Source organism: Archocentrus centrarchus, chromosome 9 (assembly GCF_007364275.1).
Source record: "Archocentrus centrarchus isolate MPI-CPG fArcCen1 chromosome 9, fArcCen1, whole genome shotgun sequence".
NCBI lineage: Eukaryota > Metazoa > Chordata > Actinopteri > Cichliformes > Cichlidae > Archocentrus > Archocentrus centrarchus.
Genome location: NC_044354.1, coordinates 14,776,296 through 14,792,687, shown reverse-complemented (window position 1 = coordinate 14,792,687; position 16,392 = coordinate 14,776,296). Strand labels below are relative to the sequence as shown.

The 16,392-nt window shown below is 39.4% G+C and overlaps 2 protein-coding genes across 3 annotated transcripts; one reads left to right on the top strand and one right to left on the bottom strand.

The window, feature by feature from the left end:
• The first annotated feature begins 524 nt into the window (after positions 1-524).
• myo1ha (myosin IHa) lies at positions 525-11,191 on the top strand. Its single transcript, XM_030737009.1, has 31 exons — positions 525-671; positions 768-883; positions 1,160-1,358; positions 1,460-1,540; positions 1,906-2,085; positions 2,185-2,283; positions 2,354-2,467; positions 2,547-2,618; positions 2,729-2,848; positions 2,931-2,998; positions 3,125-3,230; positions 3,355-3,435; positions 3,524-3,615; positions 5,833-5,927; positions 6,039-6,085; positions 6,238-6,318; positions 6,602-6,707; positions 6,796-6,913; positions 7,051-7,164; positions 7,253-7,329; positions 7,407-7,475; positions 7,571-7,655; positions 7,754-7,916; positions 8,924-9,007; positions 9,094-9,187; positions 9,268-9,323; positions 9,397-9,532; positions 9,683-9,753; positions 9,923-10,020; positions 10,098-10,197; positions 10,767-11,191. The coding sequence occupies exons 1-31, from the start codon at positions 549-551 to the stop codon at positions 10,791-10,793; spliced, it is 3,072 nt and encodes a 1,023-aa protein (XP_030592869.1). The 5' UTR covers positions 525-548; the 3' UTR covers positions 10,794-11,191.
• On the bottom strand, positions 11,177-16,329 carry kctd10 (potassium channel tetramerization domain containing 10). 2 transcript variants are annotated; one of them, XM_030737010.1, is made up of 7 exons: positions 16,251-16,329; positions 13,984-14,197; positions 13,723-13,892; positions 12,999-13,085; positions 12,863-12,915; positions 12,536-12,731; positions 11,177-12,435 (listed from the first exon to the last, which is right to left on the bottom strand). In XM_030737010.1, exons 1-7 carry the CDS (start codon positions 16,251-16,253, stop codon positions 12,217-12,219), a joined length of 942 nt encoding a protein of 313 aa, XP_030592870.1. In that variant the 5' UTR covers positions 16,254-16,329; the 3' UTR covers positions 11,177-12,216. The 2 variants fall into 2 exon arrangements, with proteins under 2 accessions (XP_030592870.1, XP_030592871.1); XM_030737011.1 differs by lacking the exon at positions 16,251-16,329 and adding an exon at positions 15,829-16,016.
• Positions 16,330-16,392: the final 63 nt, after the last annotated feature.

Sequence of the window (16,392 nt, the reverse complement as noted above, 5' to 3'; positions counted from 1 at the left end):
GTTTGGTGCGTCAGCTCAAGTGAACTATGGGCTGCCAGCCAAGGTCCCTGTGTGCTGTGTAGCGATCATTATCTTCTGTCTGTTCATCTGCACAATCACAGACCTTAGCTTCAAAGACACACAGGACCTCTGGACCTCTTATTTCAATAGAACTAAGGGACACCATGTTTGTTCTTTTTATGTAGCTTTTTTTAGCGTTGTCCTCCCCCTTGGAGCCATTAATCCAAACATTCAAACATCCAGCTGCAGTTGTCAAAACACATGACTGAAAATGCTGAAATATTGTCGTGTATGCACAACTGTTGGCCATGAAAACGTTACTTTGGCTTCCTCTAAACTTTGCAAATCGAATTAATTCGGGAATAAATAATAAATAATTGAGTTGAACCAAGTACAGAATATGCAGTTATGTTGTACATTTGTTTTAGACATGCAAAATAAACAGATTATAGAAGTGAACTCTAGAAATGTCACTTTTTGAAAAATGTTTCCAAGTGCATTTAGCTGCTCTGTGGTTGTTACAACTTGTCGCACAGGGTCAGCTAGACATGGAGGGGGCCCTGATTGCCAGGGACAGGGTGGGAATCCAGGACTTTGTACTTCTGGATGAAACCACAGAAGTGGCCGTTCTGAGCAACCTAAAGAAACGCTTCAGCAAGGATCTCATCTATGTGAGTCTGGGAAAGTACAATTTAAACTTTGCTGTCAGATTTGTCTTTATTTTTTTTTTTGCAATACATTTGATGACTTTTAACTCATTCTTTTAGACTTATATTGGAACGCTGTTAGTGTCTGTCAATCCATATAAAGAGCTGGACATCTACAACAAGAAGCAGATGGAAATCTACATGGGTGTCAACTTTTTTGAGCTGCCACCCCACATGTGAGTTTGTATGTACACCTAGATCAGCAGTTTCTGAAATACTCAGCTCACCTGCTCAAAGTTTAAAGAAGTTCAAAGTCAATTAAATTGCAGCCATGTGATTGGCCGATTACATATCTGCAATGATGAGCAATTGATCTGGTGTAACTAACATAGTGGCTGTTGAGTGTTTGTATCTTTAAGCGATTTAAAAATCAAAAATCTTTTAAACTAAAGTAACTGAGTCCAGTTAAACGTTTACCACTTAAATGTTGTAACTGCTCCGCATCCCTACAGTTATGCCCTGGCAGATAATGCCTACCACACCATGCTGACAGAGTTCAACAATCACTTTATCCTCATCTCTGGTGAGAGTGGAGCAGGAAAAACAGAGGCCTCCAAGAAGATTCTGCAGTATTATGCGGTCAGCTGTCCAAGCACCACCCTGCTAAACACAGTCCGAGACAAAATGCTCATGTCCAACCCTGTCCTAGAGGTCTGATGGATGCTTCACATTATAGAAGTGCAATGACATACAGTAAAGCAGGATATGCTAACATCAGTTACTGGGGGTGATATGATTGTATTTTCCCACAGGCTTTTGGGAATGCCAAAACACTAAAAAATGACAACTCAAGCCGGTTTGGGAAATATATGGACATTCAGTTTGACAGCCAGGTAAGGATTAGATGGTGGATTCACAAAATAAGAAAAAAAAAATCAAAAGTTCAGATGTTCATAGATGATTCTAAATTTACTTTTGCTTCATACCTTGGGTTTAGCTGGTTGTGGTGTGATTGTTTTTGTTATACAAGACAAATTAAGTTGCAGCACAAATATAAATGAAGCCTGAAAATCATCAAATTGATTCCAGATTCAATTAATTCACGTAAAAACATGACAACTGCTTAATGAAAATTCCTGAAACCGGAGGAGATTTTTTTTTTTAATCCTAAAAAGCTTTCAATCTGGCCACTGGACCATAGGCTATGTTTTTTCTGCAAGTTGTAGAGCTGCTGTCTTTAGGATCATGATGCCCATAGGGGGATGCTGTCGGAGGCCACATCCTGAACTACCTGCTGGAGAAGTCAAGGGTCGTGCATCAGAATCACGGGGAGAGAAACTTTCACATCTTTTATCAACTCGTAGAAGGCGGGTCAGATGACTTGCTGCGTAAGCTGGGCTTGGAGAGAGGCTGCCAGCATTATAACTATTTAACACAGGTACACATAACTCAGTGAGCTTTTTTACTGACATAAAATCTGATGAGAATGCAGAACACTTTCAGCAGTAGTGTTTTTTATCTTAATTGTTTCTAACAGGGGGAATGTGCCATTTTGCCCTCCATCAATGACAAAAATGACTGGAAAACAGTAAAAAATGCACTTCAAGTCATCAACTTTGATGAGGCTGCCACCAGTGTAAGTTGGATGCTGCAGATGACTTAATTTACAGCCGCCAGTCTTGCTTACCAATTACAATTCTGTGCAGCACTTGTTTGAGGTCATTGCCAGTGTTCTCCACCTGGGGAATGTGCGGTTTGACTCTGACAGTAAAGGTTATACCCTCCTGAGCAACAACACAGAGCTGCGCTGGGTCTCAAATGTAAGAAAATAGAAAAAAAAAAAAAGTTTCCAGATATCCAATAAGCATAGGAATAAGTTTGGGTTTTTTTTCTTCACAGCTGCTAGGAGTGGATGCCCACAGTCTTCAAGAGGGACTAACATTCAGGAAGATTGAAGCCAAAAAAGATCAGGTTCACACTTGCTTAAATGTTCTTTAGTTTTAATAATGATGGGGCTTTGCTTATATTTAAACCACACATAATGTTTAGAACTCAGATATGATGCTTTCTCACTGTAAAAGGTCCTCAGCCCCTTCACAACTGATCATGCCATCTATGCCAGAGACGCCCTAGCCAAAGCCATCTATGGACAGACCTTCACCTGGCTGGTCAACAGGATCAATGAGTCTATGGAGAACAAAGTGACTACAGTGATGTGTTACAAATGACAAATCTCACCTGTGAGGATGTGTTTTATACTTTTTTCTTTTTTTCTTCTACCAGGACCCTTCACGGAAGACTGTTATAGGGCTTTTGGACATATACGGATTTGAGGTTTTCTATGTAAACAGGTAGTTGGTAATCTTTGTCTTTTTTTTTCTTTTCTTAAACAGTTTTTGGAAATGAATAGCTGTTTTATTTGACATAAAACTCTACTGAAATTTACTTTTCACCTTTTTCTTGACTGTTTCCCTCAGCTTTGAGCAGTTCTGTATAAACTATTGCAATGAGAAGCTACAGCAGCTTTTCATCCAGCTGACACTCAAATCGGAGCAGGAAGAATATGAAGCAGAGGGTATTGAGGTACCCCCCCCCCCCCCCCCCCCCCCCGCCCCCCCTTTCCCTAGCAAACAGACGAAACATATATAAGTGGTTGATTTTTATAAGTGTGCTGTAACTGCGTATTTCTCACCTCCTTTTCCATCAGTGGGAGCCAGTTCAGTTCTTCAACAATAAGATCATCTGTGACCTAATTGAGGAAAAACACAGAGGAATAATATCAGTCCTGGTGTGTATGTACAGGCTGTGCCAGCCATTTATAATTATTTTTAAAAATGGTGCTTGAGAATGATCACGTGCTGGTGGTTATTTTGCAGGATGAGGAGTGTCTCAGGCCAGGAGACGCTACAGATCTGACCTTCCTGGAGAGACTGGAAGAAATGATGGGAAATCACCCCCACTTTGTCACGTGAGTAATGACCTATAACACACACGCGCACACATTCATCTTCTGTTGCCCATTTTAACTGCAGTTTTCCTCAAGGCTCCCTCGCTGGTCCACCGCTATTTTCGGTTTTCAGAAGACATGGTTCCTCCTTGTCCCGTCACTGTCACTCAGTTATGATGTATCTCCCAATTCAGGGATTCCCACAGCCTTGATAATCTGGCTGTCTTCAAACTTTCAAAGGGATGTATGGAAACTTGTTTCTGCCACTGAAAAAGCTAAGCTAAGTTGAAATTTTGGGTTATTATCTCAAATTTTTGGCTTAATAACTCAAAATTTCAAGTTATTGTCTCAATTTTGGTTTTTTTTTTTTTTTCATAAGTTTGAATTAGTAAGTTGAAATTTTGAGAAAATGACACAAAATGTTGACTTATGGATGGAAAATAAAAATTTCAGTGGTGAAACAAGCTTCCACAGTGATGACAAGGCTGATGTTTTAATCACTGAGTCCATTTCAAGTCCCAGGTTAACTGATCAAATGTAGAGGATCCAAAGTCAGAACACTGCAGTCAAAATACTAAACATAAGGCACGCTTTTACGGAGGTTGCTCCAAATGGGACACAAAAGGTCTAAGCAGAACCATAGTCCAGAGAACTAGGAGATACCAAAGAGCAAGAACAGGACAGCACAACAGACCATGGCAAAAGACCAGGGAGGACTGGAGTATACACATAGAAAGCTGGTTAGGGATGAGGCATAGCTGTGAAAATGAGACACAAGTGCAGACAATCAGAACAATCGCAACTCAAAGCAAGACCACAGAGAAACCACCTAACGATGTGAAACAAGAAACAACCCAAAGGACCTAGCTAAACATGGATATGAGAAAACTTACACAAAACATAAAGAAATGGACAAACAAACACCACAGGACAAAGACACAGAAAGATGAAACAGAGGAAAGAACAGATCACAAAGCTAAAAAAAACCAATAAAATCCAAACAATTCACCAAACAGTCACCTCAAGGTGCTTCATATCGTAAGATAAAGACGTAATAATAATTACAGAGAAAACACAACAATCAAAACGACCCCTTATAGGCAAGCGTGTGGTGACAGTGGGAAGGAAAAACTCCATTTTAACAGGAAGAAACCTCTGGCAGAACCAGGCTTATGGGAGGGGCAGCCATCTGCAATGACTGGTTGGGGGTGAGGGGCGGGAGACAGGACAAAAGACATGCTGTGGGAGAGAGGAAAAGATTAATTATCACTAATGACCAAATGCAGGAGGTAAGTGAAAAAGAAACAGTTCATCATGGGAACCCCCCCCAGCAGCCAAGGCCTACTGCAGTGTAACTAATGGGAGGGTTCAGGGTCACCTGATCCAGCCCTAACTATAAGCTTTATCAAAAAGGAAGGTTTTAAGCTTTATCTTAAAAATAGAGGGTGTCTGTCTCCCAAATCCAAACTGGGAGCTGGTTCCACAGAAGAGGCTGAAGGCTTTGCCTCTCATTCTACTCTTAAGTATCCTAAGAACCACAAGTAAGCCAGCAGTCTGAAAAAACAGAAACCCAAACTAAAATATTCATCAAAAATTCTGAAAGTCAGAGATACAACAACCTTTGACCATGAACCAATATCTGACCTTATGCAAAATTGCATAAGGTCAAATATGCCTTTATTACTATAATGCTGACAACACCAGTGCTCATACTCACTCCAACATATACCGAACGCTGCTGCTCCTAACTGGTTGTAAAAAATATGAGGAATTTTACCCAGCTGCCTGATATTTTCTAAACTGATTTAAAAAATTTTTTCTTGTCACTTTGAATGGCCTTGGTTGAAATTTTATTTAAGACCCCATGTTCACCCCATGCATTACAGGCTGCTCATTTATATCTATAAATAAGGCTCTGCCGGTTATTCAGAAATCACAGTCATATTTTTGAGTTTTCATAACATTAATTTGTCATTTAAACAACAATGACATGCTGCGGTTGTGATCATTTTGAATGGCACTTCTGTAATCACTTCATTTGATTAAATACACTGTCCATCTACTGTGCAATTCAAAGTCTTTCCACAGCACTAAAGTCTGACTCCTTTCATCGGTGTCCTGCTGACTGGTGGCCTGTGAGTGAGTCGACAGTGAGCCGATAGAGACGGAGGATTAGGATTTGACTATAAAGCCTCTCACTCTTCATCCCTCTGTCTCTCTGCACTTCTTTGACTGCAGGCACAAACTAGCTGACAAAATGACACGTAAGACTCTGGAGAGGGGAGATTTCCGTCTCTTGCATTATGCCGGGGAGGTCACCTACTGTGTTGTGGGTAAAAGAAACCACAGTCTCACCAACTCTTACTCAAACATTTAAACTGCTTTATTTTGAACTGACATCCCAAAGACTCAGATTTAAAAATTTTTTTTTTATGACATTCTAGGTTTTCTGGACAAAAATAATGACCTGCTATATAGAAACATAAAAGATGTAAGTCTATAGTTGTTATTATGTCAAAGACATGTTTTAGACTTATCATAAATAGTACAAGCAGGGAATGCTTAGTATTTGATTAATGTTAATGTAAGCTCCTATATCTGGATGTTAATGTGTGCTTGTGTGCTTGTTCACCCTTCTTAAAGCTCATGTGTCAGTCTAAAAATGACATAGTCAGAGTGTGCTTCTCATCCATGGATCTAGACAGCAGGAGAAGACCAGAAACAGTAAGTTCATTCATGTTTGGCCCTCCATATCCTTCACTCATAACATCTGATGTTGTATTTAGTTTGTTGAGCTCATCCCCCCCCCGACCCCTAACTGTTACAGGGAGTCAGGTGCAAAGGACGGTACCTAAGGCAGAAGGCAGAGATCAAAACAAAAATCAGTCGGCTGTGTTAGAGCTGTAACAGCACTGTCAACAGCAGTTACTTTGATTATTCATTGTTAGGCCACATTTAGCTGACAGATGAGCTGTTGGGGATTATGACCCTTGTGTTGTGTGTGCAGGTGGCGACCCAGTTTAAAAGCAGCCTGCAGAAGCTGACTGAGATCCTCATGGCTAAAGAAGCCTGGTACATACGCTGTCTAAAATCTAATGAGTCCAAGCAGCCAGGTACATTAATTAAATAAAGGTTAATGTTAATAACATGGAGATGTTTGAATTTGACCACATCGTCCATGTCTCGGTCATAAAATCACAGGTCAGTTTGATGAAGCACTGATCAGGCACCAGGTGAAGTACCTGGGTCTGATGGAGCACCTCAGAGTCAGACGAGCAGGTTTTGCCTACAGACGCAAATATGACATCTTTTTAAAGAGGTATGACGGACAGTAGAAGTTTTTAATGTCATGGAAATTTATGTTTAAGTTTTAAATTTAAGCTCTAGTTGAACTGAATGATTCCTTTACAGCACATTTAAAGCATGCTGGATGGGTTTGTTTGGCTCATCTTACAGATATAAACCGCTGTGTCCAGCCACCTGGCCACACTGGAGAGGACCACCTGCCGATGGCGTGGAAGTGCTGGTTCAACATCTGGGCTACCTGCCAGATGAGTACAAAATGGGACGGTGAGGACGTCTTTCTTGTCAAGTGACCAAATGTAGTTCATGTAAGGAATAACAAAAAATACAAGTTACAAATTTGGTTTTTTTGTAGGACCAAAATTTTCATCCGTCACCCCAGGACGTTATTTGCCACAGAAGATGCTTATGAGAAATGTAAACATGAACTGGGTGAGTGCAAATCAACTGTCTTAAACCTTCAGTCATCACATGCGACACTGATTTGGTATTACGCTCTGGATTCGCAGCAACACGCATCCAGGCAAAATACAAAGGCTACAGGGCAAAGGGAGAATTCAGGAAACAGAAAGAAGCTGGTAAATGTCAGAATACGTGATACAATTCAGGATGTTGAATACAGGGTTTTTGTAGTATAAAAAATATTACAAAATGTCCATTATATTTTTTTAAGCCACGAAGATTGAAGCTTGTTGGAGAGGAACGCAGGCTAGGAAGGAGAAGGAGAAGAGAGCCTGGGCAATAAAAGTCATCAAGAAGTAGGAAAACACGTGAAAATCGTACATCATAAATGCCCCAATCCTCTCAGTGTCAATGTTACATTTGAACCGATCCTGTTCTTTGCAACACATTTCAGATTTATCAAAGGCTACATGACCAGAGGCCAAGCAAAAACCACAGATAACTCAGAGTACCTGGCCTTCGTGAGACAAAGTTACCTGAACAGACTTAAAGGCAATCTGCCGAAGACTGTTTTGGACAAAACCACCTGGCTAACTCCACCAGCTGTTCTCACAGAGGTGGTATAACTCATATAACAAAGGAACAGAACAAAAAAATCAAGTTACTGTTTCTGTTTCACATGTAGTGAGTATCTTATGAGATAGATATATATATCTAATACTGATTTATTCATGATTGTGGTCCTTTTTGCATTTTTTTACATGTAACATAATTATGAGAATTGTGTTTGAATCAAGCAGACCTTATTTTGTATGAGAAAAATGGGAAAGAGGCCAATTTCATGAGAATTTTATAATATGAGACATGTAAGTCTTACATTTTTTTATTTAGTTCCATATGAGAATGCACTCACTGGTCACTTTGGTAGGTACACCATGCTAGTACTGGGTTGGCCCCCCTTGTTGGACTTTGGTTACCATCTGAGTGTCGCAGGATTAAACCAAGACTCATGAGACGAGGAAAGTTTTTTTTCCTGTTGTCTAATTTTGATGTGCGTGTGTGAGTTGTAGCCTCAGATTCCTGGTGTTAGCTGACAGGAGTGACGCCTGGTATGATCTCCTGCTGTTGTGCTCCATCTGCTTCAAGGTTTGATTTGTTGTGCATTCAGAGATGCTCTTCTCCATGTCTTAGTTGTAACAAGCGGTTATTTGAGTTACTGTTGCCTTCATATTAGCTGGAAGCAGTCTGGCCATTCTCCTCTGCCCTCTAGCATCAACAAGGCAACATTTTATTTTTTCAGTTGTGTAGGGGATAGAAATGGTTGTGTAGATGGAGCAGCAATTTCTGAAATACTCAGCAACCATGTCACATTCAAAGTCAGGTAGATCACCTTCCTTCTCCATTCTGATACTCAGTTTGAACTTCAGCAGGTAGTCTTGACCATGTCTACATGCCTAAATGCTTTAAGTAGCATGAAGTGCACCTAACAAAGTAGCCAGTGAGTGGATGTTCTTATTTAGTTCTATATGTGAATATATAGTAACAATAATTAACCAGCTTAAGTCCAAAATTGACTGAATACACATTTTGTCCTGACTTTGTGGATGATTTTGTTTTTCATTAGACGTCAGAGATGCTGCGTAAGCTTCACTACCGTCTTATGGTACGGAAGTACGTGCGAGGAATCACGCCCCAAAAGAAAGCACAAGTAAGACACATTAATTAAGACTGGGCAGTGTTGTTCTTTTTGTAGAAATCACAATTACATTTTCCATCCCTTTTTTGCCGCTTCAGTTTCAAATGAAGATTATCACCAGCTCCGTCTTCAAGGGGAAGAAGGACAGTTATCCACAGAGTGTCGCCCAACCTTTTGCCGACACCAGAATCAGTAAATATCAGATACACTCGCACAATGCCTGTTCATTTTTGAGGCATCATTCACACCTGACTTGATATCACACTTAATAGGTGAGGAAGACATAAACACAAAAGTCATCCAGATGATTCGCAGTGAGCGTATAAAGGTAATAAAATTCCTTTATACTTCTAGGGGCAGTTCACATCAAACACTTACTGATTTGTCCTGTGTCTCTGCAGTACAGCGTTCCAATAATTAAGTATGACAGAAATGGCTTCAAACAGAGGTACAGACAGCTCATCCTCACCCAAACAGCTGCCTATGTGATAGAGGAGGCCAAGATCAAGCAGAGAGTGCTGTACACTTCTCTCAAAGGTCAGAACTCTGTGTGTGTGTGTGTGTGTGTGTGTGTGTGTGTGTGTGTGTGTGTGTGTGTGTGTGTGTGTGTGTATGTGTATATATATTAGCCATCGGACATGTTCTCAAATATGGGGCTACATGAATCTATTATTTGACTCATTGCAGGGATTTCTGTCAGTAACTTGACTGACAGCATCATTGTATTCCACATAACACGTGAGGACCCTAAACAAAAGGTATGCAGATGTATGCAGGAGGTGTAAATAGCATAAACAGATGCAGTAGAGCAAGGTAAACCTTAGTAAAGGCTTTTGATGTGCTGATAGCACAGAGTAACTGCGATGAAGGGTGAAGATGTATCCTACAACGATTCTAACGCAAGCTCATTTTGTCTGGCTGTCTCAGGGGGATCTGGTGATGCAGTGCGATCACTTGTTTGAGCTTTTGACCAAACTCTGCGTCACTGCTAACAAACAAGATGCAGTCAAAGTAGTTCAGGGCAGGTGAGTTTTGAAATTTAGAGGTTCAGTTTGATATGCACGCTGAACTAAAACACTTGTGTACTTGCATTAATTCCCAGTATCAAGTTTGAAATCCAGGCCGGAAAAGAGGGTGCAGTGGACTTCAGCACTGGGGCGGAGCCCACGGTATACAAGGACAAGAACGGACACCTCATGGTGGTGAGTCAGGCCTTATTATATCTATCACATGTTTGCAGCTGGACAAAATGCTGCAGAGCACCCCCTTAACTGTAGCTCCAGCAGGTGCTTCACTGGCTACCTTTTTATTTCAGAATAGGTTTACTATTAGTTTTTAAACTCTTAAATGCTCAGTCATATCTTGCCAAAGACCTGCAGTTCCTTGTTACCAGCAGATCACTTTGATCATCTGTCAAATGCACTCGGTGGTTCCTAAATTTATGTTAGAAAAAAAAGTACAAGCTCCTGTTTCAAAGGTTTGGAGCACACTAACCTATATATCAGATCCGCCCCTTCTACTACTTTGACATGGCTTTTAAACTTTTTAATAAAATTTCAGACTTATTCTAAGTAGGCACCGACTTGTATTTTCGCTGTGTTATACGCACTCTTGTGTTTTCAACAAGTTATACAGCACTTTATTTATTGCTTTGGATTGTGCTCTATAAATGAACTTGACATAAAGACCTGGCAGACAGATGTGCTATTTTAAGTACAGGTCTACAATTAAATTACAAATGAAGACAGCATGAGAATGTTTGCTACTGCAGGTTGCCACTCGGGCAAGGTCACGGTAACGTGTGGGGCTGAGGAGGAGACACATAAGAGGCCTCTGCATATTTCATCAGGAGACCACTAAGGAGAAGATCACCATGTCTGCAGGAAACACAAGTGCCCAGAAAGAGAACCTCAGGAACCTTCGATGAGCTTGTCTGCTGGACAGAGACGCACACACACTAGTCATAATCAAAATTACTTTGTTTCAAAATATTAAGAAACAGAGGCTATTGTTTTACAGTCTTGTGTTTGAGCAACACTTAAATTTACTAAACTATTTTAATGTACTAAACACTGAACATCATGCTTCAGAGATGTAATTCTAATTTTGACACAATGAAGCCATATGTATAATAAATTTGCATGCTCACTGATATTGTATATTAAAACCAGCACAAAAGAATGTTTGTAGAAATTTATTTGTGATAATGTATAAATATAAAACATACATTGTTTACTTCTGTACAACAGACCTACAAGTACTGTGATTGTTAAACATATATCAACTTAAACCTATAGTGTGCAAACTCTGATGAATGCAGTGCTGAAGGACAGGTCTAATTTCTATCCCTGTTATAAGCTTGTAGACAGGGTTTCCTTCCTGCTAGAGAGATATCTGGTTACAGTCATTCACATCAAGCTCAACATCCACCATTCAATCAGCCCAGTTCATTTAACACGTCAGGTCACAGCTCAAATTCCCTCCACTGAAAATGATTTTAGTAGAGGGAAAATGGGTCAACATTAAAAGTAAATATGGTGTAAGTATTGCAGTGAACTGCTTCAGCCACCTGTAACTTCTTTTTTTTTTTTTTTTTTTTAACAGTATAACTATATAAAGAAACTATTTTAGAAATGTTTAATTGCAATTCCAAACAGGCTACAAAATAGCCTTGGTTAATAACTTCTAAGAGTAAAACAGTGCCACCATGTGGCTTCATTGTGTACAACACCTGGTTTATCCACTTGAGACCTTAAAGTGAACCTGTCAGATGGAAGAGAAAAACTCACCTTTCTACATTAACCTTTAGTTGCTTAGATGATATAATTCTTGTTCTCCTGTATGTAATGTAATTAAAACCTTCTATAACAGCTATATACTGATAATATGCTTTTTTTTTTTTGCGGTACACACTGGTAAAAACAGTGCTGAAGGCAAACATCCATGTCTACGAGCTTCTACACAGTAGCAGAAAACAGTGATGCAAGTTATCATGGCTAACGAAAAGAACACTATAGGCTGACGAGACAACAACGAAGACACCTGGAGACAAAAATGCACACAGTCACTTCACCACTACATACAGCTGTATGACACTCAATCTCCTGGGGAATGCTGGTAAAATATGAGGGAAGTGAAAGAAGGAGGCGCTGGGTGTTGTAAGGCACAAGCGTGGTGCAAATACTGTCCGGGATCACAGGTTGAAGGTCAAAGAAGGGAGGTCACTGGTGGTGGTGTGTACGGTCATCGGGTCGTTTGATATGAATCCTACGAACTCGCTCAATTCGTTCTCGCTCCTCATCCTCATCCAGGTGGTTAGATCGCCCTGCAGCACCCCCTGTGGCCTCTAACAGAGCATTATCTGGACCTCTGCCATCATGGGATTCATATAGAAGGATGTTGAGGGTCTCCTCATAGATTCGAGCTTCGGGGAATTCAACCTAGGGGAAAAAAAAAAAAAGCCAAGTGTTACTCAAGAGACAGATTTATTTAACCAACATGGCACAGCTCTATGCTTATGAAAGCACCAAGTACATTTACCTTCGTCTGCTTCTTTTCAGTGGCATAAACAATGGAAGTGCAACAGACTTCAGCAATTTTACGCCCCTGGCCATAAAAAGACCAGCAACAGATCTCATCCCCAATCACATCTTTGATGAAGAGCACGCGCCCATTGAACCGCAAAGACAGCTTGTCAAACAGCTCAATATTTTTTAGCATGTTGTCATCAGAATTGCTGAGAAGGAAACAAAGTTAAAAGAAAGATCACTTATTATGACAAATGACTTGATTGCATTATTATTGTTGTTCTTTAACTAGACAAGCTTCACCCACAAGAGAGACCTTCATCATATGAGAAAGACTCACCTGGTGTATGAATACTTGTTGTTGCTTCTGTTATACAGCAGTTTGACTGTTGGCTGTGAAAAAACAAAAAACTGAATGACAAATTTCTTTTGATACTAAACAAAATGATACACATAATATTACAGACACAGCATACCTTTTTCGAGGTAGCAATAAGCCTCTGCTCTTCTTTGGATGATGTCATCAGAGGCACTTTACAAAGGGGTTCATATGTTTCTTTGTTCTGGAAGAAAAACATTTTTCCACTAAAAACTTCACACATGCAAAAGTGGAACATACTGTAAATTTTACAATAACCCTCTGTTGTTAAAGAATTACACATATGATAAGAGGATATGTAAACCTCACATTAAAAATGATGGTTTTATTACATTACCAAAACTCACCAATAAATGCAGAGCTTTTTTAAAACAGATTGGTTTAAAATTATAGACTTTTTTTTGTAGAAAAGACAGGTGTTACTAATTGAAAGCCTCTGAACCTGCAATAATATCATTAGTAACTCCTGTGGATACCTGTTACTGGATGTCAAAATAGCTGCTCTCAGAAAAGCAACATTTCTGCTGCATTTGTAGATAAAAATTTTAAGAATGTAATTATCAGATTTGTATCTGTAGTTTTTGTTTGGTTATTTGAGTTTTTCATTAAACAATCAAATTGATTCTTTAAATATATAGACAAATGCTATTCACATATATTCCTGTAATTCTTTTTAAAAAACAGAACGTTAGGGTGGGAAGATAGTATACTTACAAAAGCAATGTAGATTCCAAATATTACAACTTTAAATGTACCAATAATTTTGTTAAAACTTAGTATTTATAAGTTACTCCACAGAAATGTAACTGTGATGACAGTACCTGCAAGGCAGCTGTACATTCATCAGCAAGGCCTTGAACAAGGTAATATTTGGCCTCAGCGAGCAGCTCCTCGGTTTCCCGTCGACTGTCTGGGAGCGGGACGGCACCATCTCTAAGGTAGTTAAGAATTGTTCCAAAATGTTTTCCACATCGATCAATCAGTATCCAACCTATGGGTATGAAATGGTAAAACATCATTATCAGTTTAAGTGCAGTGATGAAATAAACACGGCATATGATTGTAGTTTTACCATAGCTCACCTTCACTATCTGTGAGGACCTCCATCCTGCCACTGAACATTGCTTTGAGCATTGTGTCCTGTTTGGTTAGTGTCTGCATTGTAGTGTAGTACAGTGCTCCACCCACATTTAACTTTACATATTTGGAGCTGGGGCTGGAGCCTTTGAAGGACGTAGTCCGGGTTGTAGCTGCCGGCACTGGCGAGCTCACCACGCTCTCTCCTGACATCTCTTCCTGGAACAACACAATTTAAAGCATAAAGTGACAGGTGGCTCTCACTGGACTAGTCACATTAGGGCAATGAGTGGACAATTTTTAATTATTTAAAAATACCACCCCCCCCCCCCCCCTTTTTAAAAAGGTGCTAATAGTAACATGGCTGCAATGAAACTCAGACAAATGAGCAATATCAGTCAATATATGCAATTGGAAAGATCTGTTTAATGCTAGGGTTGTTATAACATGTCCTGACAGTATGAAACTATAGAATGCTATCCTTCTGATTCTTAAGCCAGAAACAAAGCAGAGCAACATGATATTTACAGTAACCCATTTATTTTTCTGACACTGCACTCTGATATCTGAGAACTAGAAGGATATTTCTAACTCTAAGATCTTGATAAAAGTAGTTTCCATCTTAAGGGAGTAATGCAGGAAATCTCTGTATATACAGTTAACAGTAGGGTAGCTCATTCTGTCAAATTATGTATCTAGTTGAGTATCTAGTATCTGAGGCAGAGTATTGTTCTGTACTCATTATTTGACCTGATAATGTTTATCATATTTTACTTAATAGACTTTTTGCTGGCATCTTTGGCTCTGCATTAGACTAGTTTCCCCCCCCCATTTATCTGAAAGAACCTTATCAGTTAGGGTTCTCCTCCACCAATGCTTCCCTAACCTGCGGGGTTACACAAGGTTTAATCCTGGGTCCACTATTATTTTCTTTCTACATGCTTACTTTAGCTGGCATCATTCAATCTTTTAATGATATTTCTTATTTTTATGCTAACAATATTCAGCTGTATGTGTCTTTTAAGTCCCACAACCTGGGTAGGCCATTCTTTCATTTAAGGAACATTTCACTACATTAAGATATTGTGTCCTCAGCTGAACTGGAGAAAACTGTTCACGCAATTGAGTAATCGCATCTAGATTACTGTAATGTCCTGCAAAATGCAAAATGCTGTGGCCAGACTTCTATCGCATTCTAGAAAGTGAGCTCAAACAACTCCCAACAACATTGGCTCACAGCTGGTTATAAAATTAGTTTTAAACTTCTCATACTTGTATACAGATCACTAAGTTGACATGGTTCAGACTATTTATTTCAGCTTCTTTCTAAACACACTGCTGCTCACAGTTTCTGACAGAAAGGGTTAGGGGTCAGAATCAGAATTTATTAGTTGTCCCTTTTACAAAATTGAAGACTGGGGAGGACAGAGCCTTTCAGTCTGTGACAGTGTCCCACTCCAGCTACGTTTAGCTGACGCACATTTATAAAGCAACTGAAAACTTTTCTGTTTAACCAGGCTTTCTGCTGAGATTATTTTGTTATCTACTTTTTTATTCGGCGTTTTGTTGAATGTGGTTTGGCCTTGCCATTTTAATTTTTGAAGATATTTTTATTGTGGTTATTCCTAATCCTTATTTCGTTGTACAGCGCCTTTTTAACTACAAATAAACTTTACTTATAAATCAGACTTTTTTGGTTTCCTGGCTCAAAATGGGTCCCTTTTGTGGGGTAAGCAGGTTAGGGCTACATACAGAAATCAAATGAGGGTTACCTGATCTGGCAGAAGCCTATCCAGTTTCTCAGCAAAGAACACGCATTTTCGTTATACAGCCTATTACGCCTTTCTTACCTTAATATCAAGCGTTATTATGTTTGTACGAGTGTCCTGAGATGTTTCCTGTCAAACACTGGGCCGTGTCCTTTCATCCAGCGAGTAGGAATTTAATTTTAGCCAGCATGGCTAATGGGCTAGTTCGCGTTAACTAAAGTTAGCGATATTCTTACATATAGGTAAAACATTACATACTATACCACTAAACATTAAATTTGAATTCTTTATATTATATTTACAGTATGTTTATTTATTCAAAAGACGATGATAAACATACTGTAATTATAATATAAAGAATTCAAATTTAATGTTTAGTGGTATAGTATGTAATGTTTATTCAAAAGACGATGATAAACATACTGTAAATATAATATAAAGAATTCAAATTTAATGTATGTTTATCATCGTCTTTTGAATAAATAAAAAAAGAGCATATTTACCATAGAACCCACAGCAAACTTCGTAATTGTAGCTTGCTAACGTCAGTCAGCTAACACCCACTTCCTTCCGGTGCACTGCTGCGCAGTTATTAAAATGACGTCAACCGTCCCGAGCTGTTTTTAAAGGGACAGGTGACATTTT